The sequence below is a fragment of the Mus pahari genome, chromosome 3 (assembly GCF_900095145.1).
Source record: "Mus pahari chromosome 3, PAHARI_EIJ_v1.1, whole genome shotgun sequence".
Taxonomy (NCBI): Eukaryota; Metazoa; Chordata; class Mammalia; order Rodentia; family Muridae; genus Mus; species Mus pahari.
The window spans coordinates 36,423,869-36,442,669 of NC_034592.1; the positions used below are offsets into that span (position 1 = coordinate 36,423,869).

Here is an 18,801-nt window from a genome sequence, read left to right on the forward strand (position 1 = left end):
ACAGATGGTTATGAGCCACCATGTGGTTGCTGGGATTTGAACTCCGGACCTTCGGAAGAGCAGTCGGGTGCTCTTACCCACTGAGCCACCTCACCAACCCATGAATTTATTTTTAAAATGGAATGATTTCACATTTTAAATTCTAACTTTTTCACGATTGTGGTTTTTTCCATTTTCTTTGAACACTGAAGATTTTGTAGCACTGGATGAATTTAGCAGAAACTGCAATTTCCCAGAGCAGGAATTTTCATTGCTTGTACTGTTTTTATCTTTGTGATTGTTTTATTCTTTATTTTCATTGCTTGGACTTGAACCCAGTGTCTTATGCAGCTTAAGCAATCACTTTGCCACTGAGCTATGCTCATAGCCTTTGTTAGCTTTTGTTCACATGTATAAAAAGTGGCTGTCACTGAGAAGAGGCCCCATAAAGTATTTGTTAAAACAGTACCAGTGTGGTGGCTCTGCCCACCCTGTGTGTTTGGGGCTAGGTAATGAGAGTGGGTCCCAGTGCACTTTGCCTACAACCTGAATGACTATCAACCTTCTGATGTGAACTGGTCGGGTACTCAGCAGGACTGAGTAACCTGTGGAAGGGATGACTTCCCTTGTGCTCTCACCCAGAGCTTGTGGCTTCAGGCTAGCTTCTAAACAGGAACCTTATTGCCCCCCTTTCTGCTTTTCACCAGGAGCTCCTGAAAGGTCTCTGGTGCTGGATAATTTGTCTAAAGCAACAGTTCTCAACCTGTGGGGTGTGATCCCTTTGGGGGCCACAGATTAGACATCCTGCATATCAGATATTTACATTATGATTCATAACAGTAGCAACATTACAGTTATGAAGTACTTATGAAAATAATTTTATGGTTGGGGATCACCACAACATGAGGGACGATATATATATTAAAGTGTTGCAGCATTAGGAAGGTTGAAAGCTACTGTTCTAAAGGCCAGGCCTACCTGACAGGTGAGATGACGTAAGGCAAGGAGAGGTGGGAGGGGAGGGGAGGGGAAGGGAGGGAAGGGGAGAAAGAGGAGAGGAGAGGAGAGGAAGGTTATTATATGAAACAACCACAGAGTAAGTTTGGAGAATTCAGCTTACAAGCAGCAGGGTAGGATGAATCCTTAATCCTTCACACTAAGGATTTTTTCATTTATGAATCCCTCCTGGGAACAGCCCTGAGACGGCTGCTGCAGAATAGATTTAGCTCATGAATCATTCCTATTGAAGAGGAGATTTCAAAGGCGCGGGGCTAAACTCTTCGGCGCTCTGATGTTCTGTGCACTGATTGGAGTGTGGGCTGGGGTGCCGAGGATCTCATTTCTGTTGTGTTCACTTTCTTTTGCCCATTTTGCAGAAGACCAAGCGGTTTGGGGACCGTGCAAATTAAAGAAACATGAGGCTCATTTGCCTCCTCTTCTTCATCAGGACTACTGCCCAACACATGGGTTATATTAGCGAGTTGTCTACGCACCTCACTCCCTAAGCAGTATGTTCCAGAAGACCTGGCCTTGGTGTGGCCATACCCCAACTTTGCCCCCCCTCCCCAATTTTTTTCTCAAGGGCGACCGGGCTGTGACCTTGCAGGTACTAGTGAGGTTGTAGTTGCAGACTTTTCCAGCTCCACTTCTGCTGGAGACTGAGGATGGAGGACTGACAAGAGAGGAACGAGAGGGAGAGAGTGTTCCTTCAGGATCTCAAGAGGGAGCCCATCAGGTTTTAGGTTTTGGAAAACAAGTAAGGTGTTATGTAACACGAAGGAGGAACCCTTTAGTATTTTAAATCGCCAAACTATTAGGGAATGCTTATAAGAATGAATTCTAAGCTTTTGGGATTGGTTTATCATTGACAGAAGTAAAGTATTTTGCTAAGTGTCATAAAAACTTAAAAACTATAGACACCGAGAGAGACTGCCCTGCAGAGGAAGATGTCGGGAGAAAGTGAGTGGGTGTAGCTGATGGGGAAGATTGTGGCGGTCCTGTGATGCTGTGGGGACATTTGAGCCTTTGGGGCCTTGAACACACTCCTGAGGGACCTCAGAGGAGCTGGATTCCATACCTCTGTCATCTGAGTTCCCCAGATTCTGTCACCTGTGCGTACATATTTGTCAGTCATCATGAGTTACCTCTCTTTGTTGTGACCTCTGCCTGCAGCTGGACGGAGTTGGCTGACCCCTTTCCATGTTGCCCAGACCATGTTGCCCAGACCATGTTGCTGGATCCTGTTGTTCTGTGGGTGCTGAGAGGCAGGAGGAGGGTAGGGGTCTGTTAAGCGGAAGCCAGGGGAAGGGGATTACTGCAAGCTAAAGTCGTAGACTGTAGGAAACAGAAGTTCAGGATCCCGGAACACAATTAAATAAGAAATGCTCTGCAGGCGTTGCGTCTTCTAAAAGGTGGATTTATATATATTCAGCACACACATAGAGCTCTTTCAAATGCATTCAGAAGGGATGCTAGCTCTCAAGTGAGCAGACTGCCACATTTTAAAGCATTTTTCTTTTAATTCCCCAATTTTGGGTCTGATATCCAGGGGTGTTGCCCTTATCTTCTGTTAAAAGAGAACAACACATAATCCTCCATCAAACTGGAAAGATTAGCTTCTCATGATACTGCATTTAAGGAGGATTTTCAGGTAAAATAGGACTCACTGGGCAGTGTTGGTCCTGAGGATGGTAGGCACCATCATGCAAGGTGAACTTTTCAGGAGAATGTGCAGGGCGGTGGAGAGGATGTCGGGCTGCTGGCTGCAGACAGGCTGAGGGCGCGACTTGTCTCACCACTTGGTCTGTTGCGCGGAAGGGATGATTCCCTGCACTCAGCATGCTGAGAGAGATGGCTGGAGACACCTTGTGGTTTTCTTTCTGTTTAGAGGGACGTCTGGAAGGCATAGGAAGCCTGTCGTCTCTCCAGCCACCTCGCAAACCTTCCTAATGATTCTGAACAAAATGAAGACTACATGGTGCTCAAACACTGCTGGCTTCTTGCTTTCCCATCTACAGTGTTTGAGGAAACTGTGCATGTTCAGGAGATCACTGGCAGAGAACGCAGAATCTTGTTGAGTGACCAGTGAACCATGTCCTGGTTCTCCTTCTGGACTTGCTCCTGGAAGGCTGCATTCAGTTGGAAAAGTTTCTGGAGAGAGTTGTACAGAGCACAGCTGTGAAGTGTCCTGTTTACTCCCTCGGAGGAGCGGTAGACAGCAGCCCACCCTATCTACTGTGCCTCTCTCATCCCTGAGTCATAGCGTACTTTGCCTGTCCCTGATAGGGCATGCTTGCTCTCAGTTCCTGTTTTTGCTGCTGCAAGCTTACCCCTGCTGTCCACAGCCTCTGCCCAGCCTAGATCTCAATCGTCTTGCACACTCTGGGGGCTCCTAAGGAATCCATCTCTACTACCTCAGCTGGAAGGGCCTTCATGATCACCAAATTCACTTTTTTTCATAGCCTGGTGACCACATTGTATCTGTGTATATATGTTTCATCTGGAAGCAGTATGATCTTTACACACATGCACACACATGCACACATACAGATAGTCATTCATATATATTATACATACACTTTCCATAGATGTCACACAGACATACTCCATGTATCACACACATCTCCCACATACATTATATAAACACAGACACACCTACTTATACAGGAGTATTCCACATGTTTAAATATATGCCACACACATTCCATATATGTCACACAGAGCATATATTGTTCAGACATCCTCTACATACATACATTACACACAAATACATTATATACATACATACAAAAATATATACACACATAAACACATACAACTCTTTTCACACTGCCACACAATAGACACATATCTCACATATATCACACCCTCCCACATACCACACATATGTTCCATGTGTGCATACATGTTTGTCATAGCAAATGTCTATCCTATTTAGTATTACACACATACTCCCTGCCCCAGGTCATTTTGGCAGACTGATTTTAAGTCAGGAATCAATAAAAGATGATTTATTGGGAGAGAACCATCTAGGAAAACACATTTAAGTAAAGTATAAATGACTTAGATTACTAGTCATTCTCTGGTAGTGGATCATGGAGAAGAACCTGTCATGGGTTACCATGGGTTATTCAAGAGCTCTGAAGGTTTGTTGAAAAGATACCATAAGATAGTAGCCAGGAGTAGGGTGTTGTTTTATAACTTCTTAGGTCAAGTCAGCCCCACCCCAACTCAGTGAGGACCTGTGGGAAGCTGAACGTTATACACTGACATGAATTGAGTCCTTCCTGTGGCAGGGAACATGTCATATATTCTATTGAGCTCTGCACTAATTTTATGCAGTAACCCATGAGTGCTAGGCCAACCCCATTTTTAATGCGTCTAGAGCCAAACTAAAACACAGTGTAAATACATCATTTGGATACTTTCTCTAGCTCCTTCATTGGGGACCCTGTGCTCTGTCCAATGGATGACTGTGAGCACCACTTCTGTATTTGTCATGCATTGGTAGAGACTCTTAGGAGACAGCTATATCAGGCTCCTGTCAACAAGCTCTTGTTGGCATCCACAATAGTGTCTGGTTTTGGTGGTTGTCTATGGGATGTGTCCCCAAGTGGGGGAGTCTCTGGATGGTCATTCTTTCAGTCTCTGCTCCACACTTTGTCTCTGTAACTCCTTCCATGGGTGTTTTGTTCCCCCTTCTAAGAAGGACAGAAGGGGTTTGCAGCCCCATAGGAGGAACAACAATATGAACTAACCAGTACCCCCAGAGCTCCCTGGGACTAAACCACCAACCAAAGAAAACACATGGTGGGACTCGAGCGGGGCTCTAGCTGCATATGTAGCAGAGGATGGCGTAGTTGGTCATCAGTGGGAAGAGAGGCCCTTGGTCCTGTGAAGGTTCTATGCCCCAGTATAGGGGACTGCCAGGGCCAGGAAGCGGGAGTAGGTGGGTTGGTGAGCAGGGGGAGGGGGGAAGGGATAGGAGGTTTTCAGAGGGGAAACTAGGAAACGGGATAACATTTGAAATGTAAATAAAGCAAATATCTAATAAAAATATTTATACACACACACACACACACACACACACACACAAATACATCATTTGATTTATCATTCTTGATAGATGAGGGCAGCATGCCAGAAGAGCCAGATGAAGAGTAACCAGGCATATCTGAATTCTGCATTCCTTTTGCTTATAATAGAGTAGGGAGTCAGGGGTCAGATGTGCTGAGACATTGGGATACTAAGTGCTTGGTGGCATGTCTTTAATGCTTCTGTCCATGTGGGGTTTTGCTCTTGCAAACTCAAATGTTGACTTGGAAGTTCCTTTTAGGAGAGCACTGTGTGACGAGGAGAAAGGATTAATCAAGGGGAAAAGAGTTGGCCTTCAAGGCACTGGGCAGATGTGGACCAGGTGTCTGTGAGAATCTGTAAAGGTTGCTGAACATCCCCAAGGTCTGAGGAGAAAACTGGCTTTTGTGTTACTCTTTGTAGAGTTTTATACCTTCCTAAAAGTCTAAAATCTTCTTCAGGTACACCATCACTGTAGATCTCCAGGCTATATTTGTGGCACACTTGGGAGAGGACTTGAATAGTCATCTCACTGGGAGATGAAGAGAAGATTCTGTGGAGTTCTTGTACACAACCTAGCCATGGCTTTAAATACTTCAGGATCCCTTTAGTGGGAATTGTTGGATATTGTCTCTTCCATTCCCTCCCATAGGCCATCAACATCTCAATACTCAGGGCATCTCTTGACAGCCCTCATAGGTGGAAAAAGAAATTCTAGGCATAAAAGTGTAATTAGTAATGTTCAAAAAGAGTATTTATCCCTCCACCTGTTTGGTAAAATTAAATAAAAGTGGGAAAAAGGAATATATGAATACCCTTCAAATCAATCTAAATATTAAAAGGAGTAAAAGAACATATTTAGAACAATTCAGTTGGAGAATTCTAGATTTCAAAATGCGATCACTGGAATGGATTTTCTTGGCCGTTCTGTAAAATGCTCCTGAAGAGGGTATTTTTGAGGGTAAGGGCTTTAGAAATTCTTGGGCAATGGTTGGATCTATCCATTCTCCAGCAGGTTTGATTTGGGATTAGTTTATCTGGACTGGTTAATCTCTAACTATTACAGGTTAAACTGAAGCGTGCCTGTTCACCTCCCGCCTTCTTTCTTCCCATGGTTTCATTGCTTCTCTGTGTGTGGATTCACACAGGAGGGGAGATGGCCTCCCCCTCCAGCCAGGACAGACCCCACCTCCCCACAGCCAGGACAGCACTCTCTGGCAACAGAGGGGAGCTCCCCAGGAAGCCAATTTCTAGCCTTCCCTACCAATCATTCTAGAAACTTCTCTTTGTTGTACAGGAACAAACAAAACACGACCCACACAATCAACTTGGATTTTTACAGATGAAACGACATTGTTTGAAAAAGGCAGAACCCTGTTGATTTCTCTCCTGTATTTCCCAGCACTCCTTTGACTGTTCTGTATCTTTTGTTATAGGGGAAATTGCATGATCCTCAGCTTATGGGTATCATACCGAGGATTGCACATGATATTTTTGATCACATCTATTCCATGGACGAGAACCTGGAGTTTCATATCAAGGTAAGTGCTATTACTAAGAACAAGACAGGCCACTAGGCCCCAAGTCATATTCCACAGTCTTTCTCCTCTTATCTAGATGTACAAGATGGTTCTTTTCGTCAAGTGCCATTCTGTGGGAAACAGAGACTATTTATTAATTTCAGTCAATAACAAGCATTTGGAATGCTTGCAATAGGAACATAAAAACATACAAGCCCCCTTTAGGATAGAATCATTATACACATTGCCTGGATTCTCCCCTATTTGCCTTTCTGAGGATAGTCCAGGAATATGTCTGTGTGGGGGTCAGGACACCGTTCCCCATGAGAATTCCCTGGGACATAATCCCTTATGTTACCAATAGGGAAGCTGCCAGAGGAAAGCATTGTATGGCCAAGTAAACTTGGAAATATTTTTTTGACCAGGGCTAAACTTACCACAAGTTCAAATGCTGTCATGAATAGTGTGGTTCTCAGAAGGAATGCACTCCCCTGTTCCCTGGATAATGACGTCTTCATCTCGCTTTGGGAAGTGTTGGCTGGGAATTCGCCTGCCTTTTTTCTCTTTCTCTGTGTTATTATTTTATTTTAACCCAGAAATGCTAATCTTGCTTAAACTTGAATTGAAAGGGAGACCTCTACTCTATTATTATTTCTGTTGAATTATAAAATTTGGACTTCTTTGTAAATTCCAGAAGGCTACTTGTTTAAACAGAGGGACATGTCATAAGGTGGCGACTGTGTGACCAGTATAGAACAGGCTGTGGAGATTAGGGAATCCCAGCCCTGGGTTTTCCTTTGTTTTTAAATTGAGAGAGAGAGAGAGAGAGAGAGAGAGAGAGAGAGAGAGAGAGAGAGAGAGAGAGTTCATATGGAGTAAAATTCATCCTTTAAAACCACATTTTTGTGGAGCTTAGTTATTCTCAAACTGTATAGTTATCGTTCTCATGTAAATCTTTAATATTTCCACACACATACCCCCAAACACACTACCTTGTACCCCTACTCTTCTCCATTTTCACTTGCCTTTTGAGTCTAAACTTCGCTCTCTGTTTTGTTGAGCGTCTTGGACAGCATGGCAGCTCCTTGATGAATGCTCTGTTTCCAATCCTGCCGTCTCCTGGGGAGGAGATGGCTGGCCAGCCTAGAGCAGTCCCTGCCCTGCTTCTGTGCTCCCAGATACATACAATGTCTGCTTCTCCGTCTTTGTGCCTAGAGGGGCTGAAGGGCAGGGAGGAGAGAGGCTGTTCTAAGAAGGCAGGGTGCTCAGTGGAGGGACTGTCCTGAAGGCGTAAACCTTGGTACACAAGACCCAGTGGGTCAGTAATGAGGGAGCAGAAGTTCAGACACAAACAGATGGGCCAAGTTACAAGTAGCACCAACTGATACTTGGTACCTTTTTCATTGTATTACGCTTCTTTCTGGCCTGGATGGATGGCTCAGTGGGTAAAGGCATTTGCTGCCGAGCCTGACAATCCAAGTTTAGTCCCTGAGCATCCCATGTGGAAGAGACCTGCATCCCACAAGTTTTCTCCACCTGTGCACCAGGGCTCAGGCCCTTCCCACACCCACATACAATAAATAAATTCAGCAATCAAAAACCTTAAACCTCTCCCCTTACTTATTTCTACAACAAGCTTTTCCGAAATTTACATTTCAAAAAGCTGTTGCTGTTTGCACACTTCTGAGTTACATCCAGCACACCACAGGTCTCCCCATTGCTGAAGGCAACCTCGCCAGGCTTCCTCCTGTCTGAGGAGACAGAGCTTGTAGCTTTGATGGGATCAAGACTTAGAAGTTTAGCGCTTCTTTACGGCTGTTTATGCTGACACACTTTAAACTGCTGTAGAGGTCTTAAGTGATAATCCTGAGTAAGATGTTAAACCAATTACTGCCCTGGAAATAGTGCCTTGCGTCAGAATCTTATTATGATTAAGAATGGTGCTGGCTTGAAATGGTGGGGGGGGGGGAAGAAGGGAAGAATATTCTCTCAGTCTCTAGAATCAAATCTTACCGTCCAGGCTCCCATTGTGCATTTCTTAGTTAAACTTGATTTTTTATTAATAAGAATTGTAAGTGGATGGGTTAGCAGTGTCTGCATTCTGAACTTACGTGCCAACAGGCTAAACCAAAAGGACCCAGTTAAAGCAATATTGAAAATCTGCTCCTTAATGTGTCCCATGGGGGTTTTGAACATTATTTCTGATCGTGCTGTGGTTTTTCTGCCGAATGATGCCTATTGGTTTCCCTTCTGCCTGGCCACACAAAGCATTTGAAATAACAAAATGAAATTTGACACTCACGAAAGCTGAATACATCAGCATCCGATTTTAACCTGTATTAAACAGGAACAGGATTCTAATTGCCAGGCTTGGCAGTACATGGTTCATGGCTACTTTTTAGATGTAATTGATTTTCTCTGTAATTTGTGGCAGTAAAAAAATCACATGTTTAGGATCTCCAGAGTTGACAGTGAATATGAGCAAATGCATTGTGTGCATGTATGAAAAATATTTAAAAAAAAAATCTCAGGGGTAGTGGGGAATCTTAATTAATGGCAGTCAGACAGTCATGAGCTGGAATAGACTGACACCAGAATGAGACCAGCTTCAGGAGAGCCTGGTTAGAGATGACTATAATAGGGCTTTGAGGACTGCCCAGAGGTGAGTGTGGCAACGTGAAAGGTTAGAGAGAGCAGTTAGGGGCTGGTGGCATAGCTCAGTGGCACAGTGCATGTGCTACCTAGACGACCAGAGAGGTGGAATGCGCTGGGCAGATGGACAGACAGGTGTTAGTAGAGGTACAGGTACCCAGGAGCAGGGGCCAGGACACTCAGCTGCTGCTTGTAGATTTCAAAGTAGGAATCTCAAAGCTGCTGGGAATTGGGCCTGTGGGTGGTGCTAGATGAAGGCATACAAAAGATAACAGGCCAAGGCTGAGCTGCAACAGAGATTAGTGTCAGGGCAGAGGGGCCTTCCCATTCCCCAGATCGTAGGTGAGGTTGGTCTGCTCCTGAAGTTTCACCTGGGCAGGCACAGCCCAGCTTTACAGCTGTACGGCGACAATCGAGGCTGGCTTAATGATGGGGTATATCCAGAGAAATGTGTTGTAGGACAGTTGTATCGTTCTGTAAGCCTCATAGCTAACTTAGGCAAAACGAGGGATCTATGATATCACTGGACAATACGGTCTTGTGGAACTGCTGCCATGAATGTGGTCTGTTGCTTAATGTTATCATGTAGCCCACGACTATATTTTTGTTCCTTTTTAAATTAATTATTTAATTTATATTATATTCCAAATGTTGCCCCCTCTCACTCCAGGTCCCCCCTTCACAAGTTCTTACGTCTCTTCCCCCTCCTTTGCTTCTGAGAGGGTGCTCCCACACCTACCTCACCCTGCTAGAGTTCCCCCTTCCCTGGGGCTTCAAGATTTTACAAGATTAAGCACATCCTTTCCCATTGAGGCCAGACAAGGCATTCCTCTGCAACGTATGTAGCGGGGGCCATGGACCAGCCCCATGTATGCTCTTTGGTCCGTGGCTTAGTCTCTGAGAGCTCTGAGGGGTCCAGTTAGTTGATACTGTTGTTCTTCCTATGGGGTTGCAATCTCCTTCAGCTACCCTCAGTCCTTCCCCTAACTCTTCCATAGGAGTCCCTGGCCTCAGTCCAGTGGTTGGCTGTTAAGTGTCTGCATCAGTCTCAGTCAGCTGCTGGTAGAGCCACTTAGAGGCTCTGTCTGTAAGCACAATTTGGCGTCAGTAATAGTGTCAGCGCTTGGTGCCTGTGCAAGGGATGGATCCCAAGCTGAGCTGGCCTCTGGATGACCTCTCCTTCAGTCTCTGCTCCATTTTTTGTCCCTGCATTTCCATTTTGTGCATCTTCCTACTTATATTGCAAAGGTGCTTATGAGTATGGGGGAAGTTTTATCTGGGAGGAAAGAGTCTGATATAGGCAGTGTGTAAAATCCTGGAGAGAATGTTTCACATCTCAAAGACTAACAGCTTCATTTGCCAGATCGGGAAGTTGAGGCCATGTGTACATTCGATTCCTCAGAACTCATTCTTAGTTTAAGCATCACATTAGTGCAGCTATCAGACAAGTCATCTGGGAACTGAGAAGCTGATTCTGGGTTCTGGTGTCTGAGGCTCTGATGCAGCAGTAGTAGTTTTCAGGGCTCCGTGCTTCTGTAGCTCATTCTGATCTATGTGGGGTTGGCCAAACCTTGAGAATAATTGTTCAGAAGGCATCCTTTTCCTTCCACAGTCTAACCGTCTTTTGTTTGGTTTGGGTTTTTGGGAAAGAATATCTTCTGTAGGCCTGGCTGGCCTTAGATTCACAACAATCCTCTCAGTCAGTCTCCTAATCTGGGGCATAGGCCTAGCTACCACACCTGGCCAGTAGTCTTTATTAAACCACATCTGTTCCAGTCCATCACAGACTCCAGACCTTGGTGTCTTCACCAGTCCCTTCTCAGGTACCTGTCTGAGCTCCTGTAGTTTCAGGCATCCTTAGCCTCTCCTTCATGCACTGTTCCCGTGGGTCTAATGAGGCTGTGACAACACGCAGTTGGGTAAAGTCTGCTATGTCTGACTAACACTTGTTTAGGATGCTTTCTCTTATGGCTGTTACCAAACATGGACATTCAGCTAAGGCTGATATTCATGATATTCAGCTAAGGCTGAACTTGGGTTCTCTTGCAAGAGCCTATCGACGTCGGGAACACGTGGTACCAGAGGAGTCAGAAGTGGAGAGCTAGAGAATGGTCCACGGTTGACAGATGGGTGAAGTCGCAATGGCCAAGCAAGAGGAACACACGAGGGGTGGCTGTGGCTCTGTGCTCAGGACTCTGACCTTTCCCTTGGTGTCCCCTCTTCTCAGCCACAGTGAAAGCTTTCATGAATTTGATAGTGATGGTTTTAAAATGTGGTATGGTGTTTCTATTTCAATTTCAATTTTTCTTTAACTAGGTTTCCTATTTTGAGATCTACTTGGACAAAATAAGAGACTTGCTTGACGGTAAGTTCCACCTGAGTGCACTGTGTTCGCTCTGTAGTTGAAGTCCGGGGTGCGGTGGTTTGAGATGCGTTAGTGTGCTTCTGCCTGGACAGTTGATGAAAATGTAGAGCGATGTTTGCCTTCAGGCTGTGCGCTCTTCCCAGCCACAGCTTAAACTTGCCTCTCTTCTGTAGCCATAGCTATTCTTCGCGGAGCACAGGGTTTTTAACTTCCCTTTCTTTCTTTCCATGCCATCATTTTCACCACCACAGTGTCCAAGACCAACTTGGCTGTTCATGAAGACAAAAACAGAGTCCCCTATGTAAAGGTATGCAAAGACTTGGGGCAATGCAGCTAATGTCTCTCTGGTTACTGTGCAAATACTACATGAAATAATATAAAGAGTATCCAAAAGGCATAGTTATCGATAACATTGATAAAACTATAAAAGAAACCCCCAACAACCAGTATTTAGGCTCTTCAACTGTAGCTTTCCTGTAGGTAAATTATTATTATTATTTGGTGAGAATCTAATCCAGTGCTTCATGTATAAGCTATGAGCTATTATCTAGCCCACTTTATGAAATCTATTATTGAAGTACTACTATTTTTTTTTAAAAGAGGTTTTGGGATTGACTGCAATGGTGTATGCTGTGCACCTCACAGAAGTCTATTGTAGCCTTGTCTATTGTGCTGAGATGATGAATGATGGAGGACTAGACAGTACATTCTCATTACCTCCCCTCTGATAGGTTTTCTTCTTTTAATTTCTGCCTCCTGAAAGCATTGCTTTAGGTTATGAACATTTCCTCCAGTTTTACATCTAGCTTTCCCAGGGCTAGCTCATACTTCTCTTTAATGTAGAATCCAAGCCCCAGGCAAGGGGGAAACACTTTTGGTCAGCATCACTGCCTTTCTGTTTAGCTGTACCTTTAGGGGAGAAAGGATGCTTAGCTGCTTTGAGATGCTGTTGCTTTGCAACCGCTGTAATGGCCGACCTGCCCTACCTTTGACTCTTGCAGGGGTGCACGGAGAGGTTTGTGTCAAGCCCGGAGGAGGTCATGGATGTGATCGATGAGGGCAAAGCAAACCGACACGTGGCTGTGACAAGTAAGTGTGGGGGTGATGTCTATGCTGTCTTGTAGCACAGCAATATCAGCTCTCTGTGCAGGACAGCTGGGTGATGAGGATGTGGGGGAAGGTAGCAGAGAGCAGTGAGCAGGCAGACCCTGTGCCGAGCGAGTGTATGCAGCACTCTGAGGTCTTGAAGCATTGTCTGAGGTTCCTTGGGTTCTGATCAAAGTCTTAGAAAGAAAATCCAAGCTACTAAATTCATGCCAAACACAAGGAAAAACAGTTGGGGTTCTACCTCTGTAGAGGGTGAATAATGACAAGAGGGTGTCAGCAGAATGGGCAGCTTCCAAGGAGTCCCTGAAGCACGTGCTCGCAGCAGGCACAGTCACGTGAGCTAAGGTGCCTGTCTCATCCTGAGAGCTGAGCATGTATATCAGCAAGGCAGAGACTCCGTAAAGAGACTAGCGCTGTCCCTTTCAGAGGGATGTGGACAGGGGAGTGTAAGTTCACACAGAGCTGAAGGAACTGAGAATTTCAAGTTCGGGAGAGAAAAAAATAAATCAAGGAGAGGATGCGTGAGCAGTGCAGTTCATTGATGCACTGGGTTCTGATGTTGAGGAAGATGCAACGTGCTGCAGGCTAGGCCTGCAGGCTTGACCAACTGTCAGGACTCTAAGCCTGGGAGCTGCCCCAGGAAGAGCCTGCTGCTGAGGAAGGGAGCAAAGGTATATAGAAGAGATTCAAGCAGTCGTTGGTTCTAGACCCTTCTAGGAGCAGGTCTGAGGCTCCTGTGCGGATGGGCTCCAGCTCTGTAACTCAGCAGTCTTCACCCCACAGCCTGTGAAATGACGCTTATGTACGCAGCAGTTTTCAGAGCTGACCTAGGCTTGCACGCCGGGTAGGAAACACTGCTTCTTGCTGTTCTGCCCGAAATTCAGATGTACATAAAATTCAAATGTACATAGCAAGCCTTTCCTGCTGTGTTTCCTAAGCTGTCAGCCATGAATTATTCACAGTGTGCCGGCTTCAGTGCTGAGCACGCAGAATGTTACTAGTGTCCTTAGCGTTCTGTCAGGGGTTTTTCCGCATTATTTGTGTGCCTGTGTGTATGTGCGTGTGCGTGCGCATGTGTGCATGCTCACGTGTGTACGCATGCTATGTAGATGTGCACATGGAAGCTAGGGAGAACCCACTCCCAAAAGTTTTCCTCTAATGTGTGGGTCTTGGAAATTGAACTGGGATGCCAGGCTTGACATCAAGCATCGTTACCCTTTGAGTCATCTTACCAGCTCCGGTTTCCATTTTAGTGTGGTGAGTATATTTAACAGTGCTCTGCTAAGTCCATTTGCATTGTGGGCAACATCTTACCAAGTGTCTCCACAGTGCTCCATCTTCCCCAGCTGAGACCTGAACCCACGGACCTTTGCGGCAGGTGCTTCACGGGCTGTCCCGTCTCCCCAGCTCCGGTTTTAATTTTCAAGATCAGCTTGACTATTCAAGATGCTGTGAGATTTTGTAGTTTTTTAAAAGTTTAGGGTAGATTTTTCTACTTCTGTAGGTAATATCATTGAGATTTTGATACAGTTGTATTTTTTTGTTTTGTTTTGTATAGTCCTGGCTGTCCTGGACCTCATTTTGTAGACCAGGCTGGCCTCGAACTCAGAAATCTGCCTGCCTCTGCCTCCCGAGTGCTGGGATTAAAGGTGTGCGCCACCATGCCCAACCCTTTTTTTTTTTTTTTTTTTTAAATGTGTACTAATGTCTGGTATGTAATCAGGATCACAAGGGGGCCGGTCCACGTTCATGTGTGCATGTGTGTTTGTATGTGTAGGCCTGAAGTTGATGTTGTATCTCTCTTTGGCTGGATCTTCACATTTTATTTTTCTTGAGTCAGCCTCTTTACCGACACAGTCCTTATCAGTTCCAGCTCGTCCAGCTAGCTCTGAGCCCCTCTGTTTCTGCCTCTGCAGTACCAGGGTTACAGATAATTGCTGTGCCTGACCAGCTTTTAAATGGGTTCTGGGATCCCAAACTCCAGTCCTTGTGCTTGCTCAGCAAAGCCTTATCTATTAAAGCCATCTCAGCAGCGCCAATGTTGATATCTTAGCACCATTTAATCTTCTAATAAACGATCATGGCTTATGTTTCCCATTCATCTGTGTCTGCTTTAATACCTTTGAGTGGCATTTTGTAGCTTCTGTCATTTTCTTTAAGTTTATTCCTATTTTATCCTTCCCATTACTAATGTGAATAGATTGTTTTCTTAATATTTTTAGGCCAGGAATGGAAACATAAATGGTTTTTACACGTCGATTTTTCTAGCATGCAGCATTGCTAAATTTATTTATTTGTGACGTTTTAAAATGGGATCTTCAGAGGTTTTTTTTTTGGGGGGGGGAGCAGTCTGGTGAGGTGCTTTCTGGGGAATGGTGAAAGTTGCCGGGGACCCTTCCTGGGTCTGCTGTAAGGGGAAGCATTTTCCTCGCTATCCTGACCATTTAACCTGGGAGGCCAGTGTATGTTTCATATGGGTTGTAGAGGAATGTGTCTTAATTTTCCTTGAAGGAAGCTTCTGGTAGTTCTGGGACGCTCAGGCTACACACATGGGCAGGACAAACTGTATCAGGCACTACACTGTAATAAACTTCCAGGGCTTCCACAGGACCAGCAAGGAAGCTGTGACCCTCGTGGTGGTTGAGAGAGTGGGGTATGGGATATAGCGCTTCTGGTCGACCCTGGAAGTCTTTCATTCCTTTGTTACTTGAAAGCACTGTAAATCTGCCCTCTCTACAATGAATGAGTTTTTTTGTTTTGTTTTATTTTGTTTCTTTTTAAAACAAGAAACAGTGGCCTCTGATACGTTCCCAAATTGGCTTCACCGACTGCAGAGAGCTGCAGCAGGGTGACATGATTGGCTGTGTTTTTAAAGACTAGAGGTTTGCTGCCTGTGCTGCCGAGCTCTCTGCAGAGCAGTAAACCATTTATTTTCCTTTTCAGACATGAACGAACACAGCTCGAGGAGTCACAGTATCTTCCTGATTAATATTAAGCAAGAGAATGTGGAGACTGAAAAAAAACTCAGCGGGAAGCTGTATTTGGTTGATTTGGCTGGGAGTGAAAAGGTAATTGGTTCTTATTTATATTATCTATAATTTCCCCCTTGTTATTTGCTCACGTGTACTTTTGTAGAAGTTTTGTTGCCTTTTACTCTCTGGTTTTAAAGAAATTTAAAGTGTTGAGGCCTGGTACGATCATGTTTCTTTGCCTTCTCATTTTGTCCTGTGGACTAAGAGTGCCCAGCTCCTGTCAGAGGCTCTGATTCACCGATGCTTTGTAGCCTAGGGCTCTAAGCAGGTGTTAGTATGACTTAGCCTGGTAAGGCAGCTGCACAAAGGTGGGATGGGTGCCCTTAGGATGGAAGGAGCCATCTGTTGTATGGACTCCGTACAGTAGGCTGGGGAGGGCTGTGCCCCGGGGTCACGGTCGACCCTGCTTCTTCACCTTTGCCTTGCTGAGGAAAGGTCTGCAACCTGGGCTCTGCCTGTGTTTCCGTTCTGGAAGTGGGTTTGAAGTAATAGGTTTCATATGGGTGACCTTGGGTCATCTGGGTTGGCAAGGCTTCTCTGGTTCTGTTGTGCTCCTCTTTCCACACTTGCTCTCTGTTCCGTGCTCCCAGGCACTGGCTAAGACCACGTCCAGAATCACTACTCCTCCCATGCCAGCCCCCTTCCACAGCGCCAGGGGATGTTCCCATGGCCATCCTCTGGCGGGCACAACCCCTGTAGACAGCATCATAGAGCCAGCATACATGCACACTTTCTTTCTGCCATCATCAGTGACATCAGCTGGTTGTTCCCATCAGAGCAGGTCCTGAGTGCTGTCAGTCTCCCTAGCTATACAGGTGATTGCCTCCTGAACCCTAAGTATGGCTACAAACGTCCCCGTAAGTCATGGTTTTTGAATTGTCCTCTTACTTGGCTGGGCATCTCAAATGTTATGTGTGTGGGCTGGCCACATTCTCAGTCACTCATCAGGATGAAGGGAGCACGTTGTTTGGCTCTAGACGGACCATGGACTGGATGGACTGCCATGCTGGGTACAAGCCCATACAGAGAGCCATGTAGTGATGAGTTATTTAGGGTTGAAATACACCTGACAGCCGCCTCCCGCTGGCACTTGCCGCTTCTTGTTAAGGGTACTTAGGAGGTGTTTCAAGCATCCCTGCTTGGATTTTTAATTCATGATTTTCTTCCTTTTCCCCTGGATGAGTCCATATGAGTGTACTGTCCTGAGACCAGAGCTCTGGACTTTCCATCTCATCACCCCAAAGGGTCATCCTTCCCTTAGGGTGCCAGAGTGGTACCTCTGGGGCTCATTGTCCTTGCCTGCCGGGGAAGGTGATGCATGGTCCCTGCTTTGAATATTTCATGGAGTTAAGATGCTCAAATTAGAGATCGTCTAAAAATGCCTGTCATAAGCTGCTGAGTTTTGTGGCCCATTACTCCATGATGTCTCTGCCTTTCATATTTTTGGGTCAGAAGTCTGTACTATTTTCAGAACCTTGCTCCTGGACAACATTCCCCTCTGTGGTTGGGGAGTGAAGGGAGTCTTCTTTATCTACATTCAAGTCCATCATTGTTCAGTTTAAAGTTATTTCTCCTCTTTCCTTTTTCTTTTCTTTTTCTTTTTTGGAGAGCAGCTGTTCACCCTGCTTTTGCTCAGAAAACCAAGACAAATCTCACTGAATGAATCCTCTCCTCTCCTTAAAAAAGAAAATTGGCAGCATTTGTAAACCCCTCTATCTATATTAAATGCTGTCAATGTGAAATTATCTGTACTAACGCAGTGGAGGAGACACCGTGTATGGTGGGCTATAGAAGAAAAACCAAATTTATAGTGTATCAAACACATCCTTGTCTTTGCGTGTCTCCCCAAGCCTTTTTCGTTTTAGACACCCCTTCTTTTCTTTCTTTGCTCCCCACTGCCTTCCTCCATGCTACTGGAAAAGAAGTAGAGAAGGAACAATCAGAACACCCATCCCCACTTCTTTTGCCTGGAATTTGGGCTCATGTTTTCCTCACTGTGCGGCACCAGACCCCATGTAACTGGGAGGCTGCGATTTAGTCCCCTGGGACCCAGCTCACAGTGGTGATAGCACTTCAGGAGCCTGGTTTCCTGGATGGATGCCCCCCAGGGAAGTATCTGCAGTTCTCCCATTTGAGCCATTTCAGCCATTCACTAAAACCCAATTGAGAGGAAAATGACAACAGGGGAGATCAGATCCTCAGCTTCCGGCTCCGGGGACCACTGGGTGGGGTGGTTCTTACCTTCATTCCCCGCCTTCCTGCAGGGCCTGCCTGCTGCCCCTCTGCGCTCCGATTTTCTGCTCTGTGCTCACACAGTCCTCCCTGCCTTTTCTGTTCATTGGTAGGTCAGCAAAACTGGTGCCGAGGGAGCTGTTCTTGACGAAGCTAAAAATATCAACAAGTCTTTGTCCGCTCTTGGAAATGTGATCTCTGCCTTGGCAGAAGGGACAGTAAGTAATCCTGTCACCATCTATTAAATAGCATTGTGAGACGCTGCCTTTGGGATTTGTGTGTTCTTATTGGGATGGCTTGCCACACATCCCAGACGCTCATTTATTTTCCTCTTTGGAGGAGAGATTCCTGGCTGGAGTGCCTGTTGTCTGTAGCTCCACTCCACTAGGAAGTATGAATGGTGTTGCTAACTTCCTGTGACACGGGTCATAGCATGGACAGTCTTTGGCAAGATCCGAAGACCTGGCTGCAAATCCTCTTTCCACGTGTTTCAGTTTGGCCAGCTTGCTTCTGTAGTTTTTCTTTGAATGGGCTGTCAAAACCAATACCCCTTCTTTTCTTAAATAGAAAACACATGTGCCATACCGGGACAGCAAGATGACTCGGATTCTCCAGGACTCTCTGGGTGGGAACTGTAGGACCACCATCGTCATTTGCTGTTCTCCTTCGGTCTTCAACGAAGCCGAGACCAAGTCCACGCTGATGTTTGGACAGAGGTGCGTGTGGGCGGGTCTCAGAAGCCGAGCTCTGAGCTAGGGAGTGGAGCATAGGTGTGAATGGCTTGGGGCAATGGTCAAAGGGGCCAATAATTATTCAGTTGCATCTAGCAGGTGATCTGTAA

At 45.6% G+C, this 18,801-nt stretch overlaps 1 protein-coding gene across 1 annotated transcript in view; it reads left to right on the top strand.

Moving 5' to 3' along the window:
* Positions 1 to 18,801, top strand: part of Kif5c (kinesin family member 5C) — a 154,298-nt gene that overhangs the window by 66,672 nt on the left and 68,825 nt on the right. Inside the window, exons 4-10 of the mRNA XM_021192864.2 lie at positions 6,489 to 6,593; positions 11,541 to 11,589; positions 11,841 to 11,896; positions 12,591 to 12,678; positions 15,640 to 15,764; positions 18,074 to 18,178; positions 18,528 to 18,676. Of these exons, the coding sequence (XP_021048523.1) occupies positions 6,489 to 6,593; positions 11,541 to 11,589; positions 11,841 to 11,896; positions 12,591 to 12,678; positions 15,640 to 15,764; positions 18,074 to 18,178; positions 18,528 to 18,676 (677 nt within the window). The remainder of the gene's footprint in view (positions 1 to 6,488; positions 6,594 to 11,540; positions 11,590 to 11,840; positions 11,897 to 12,590; positions 12,679 to 15,639; positions 15,765 to 18,073; positions 18,179 to 18,527; positions 18,677 to 18,801) is intronic.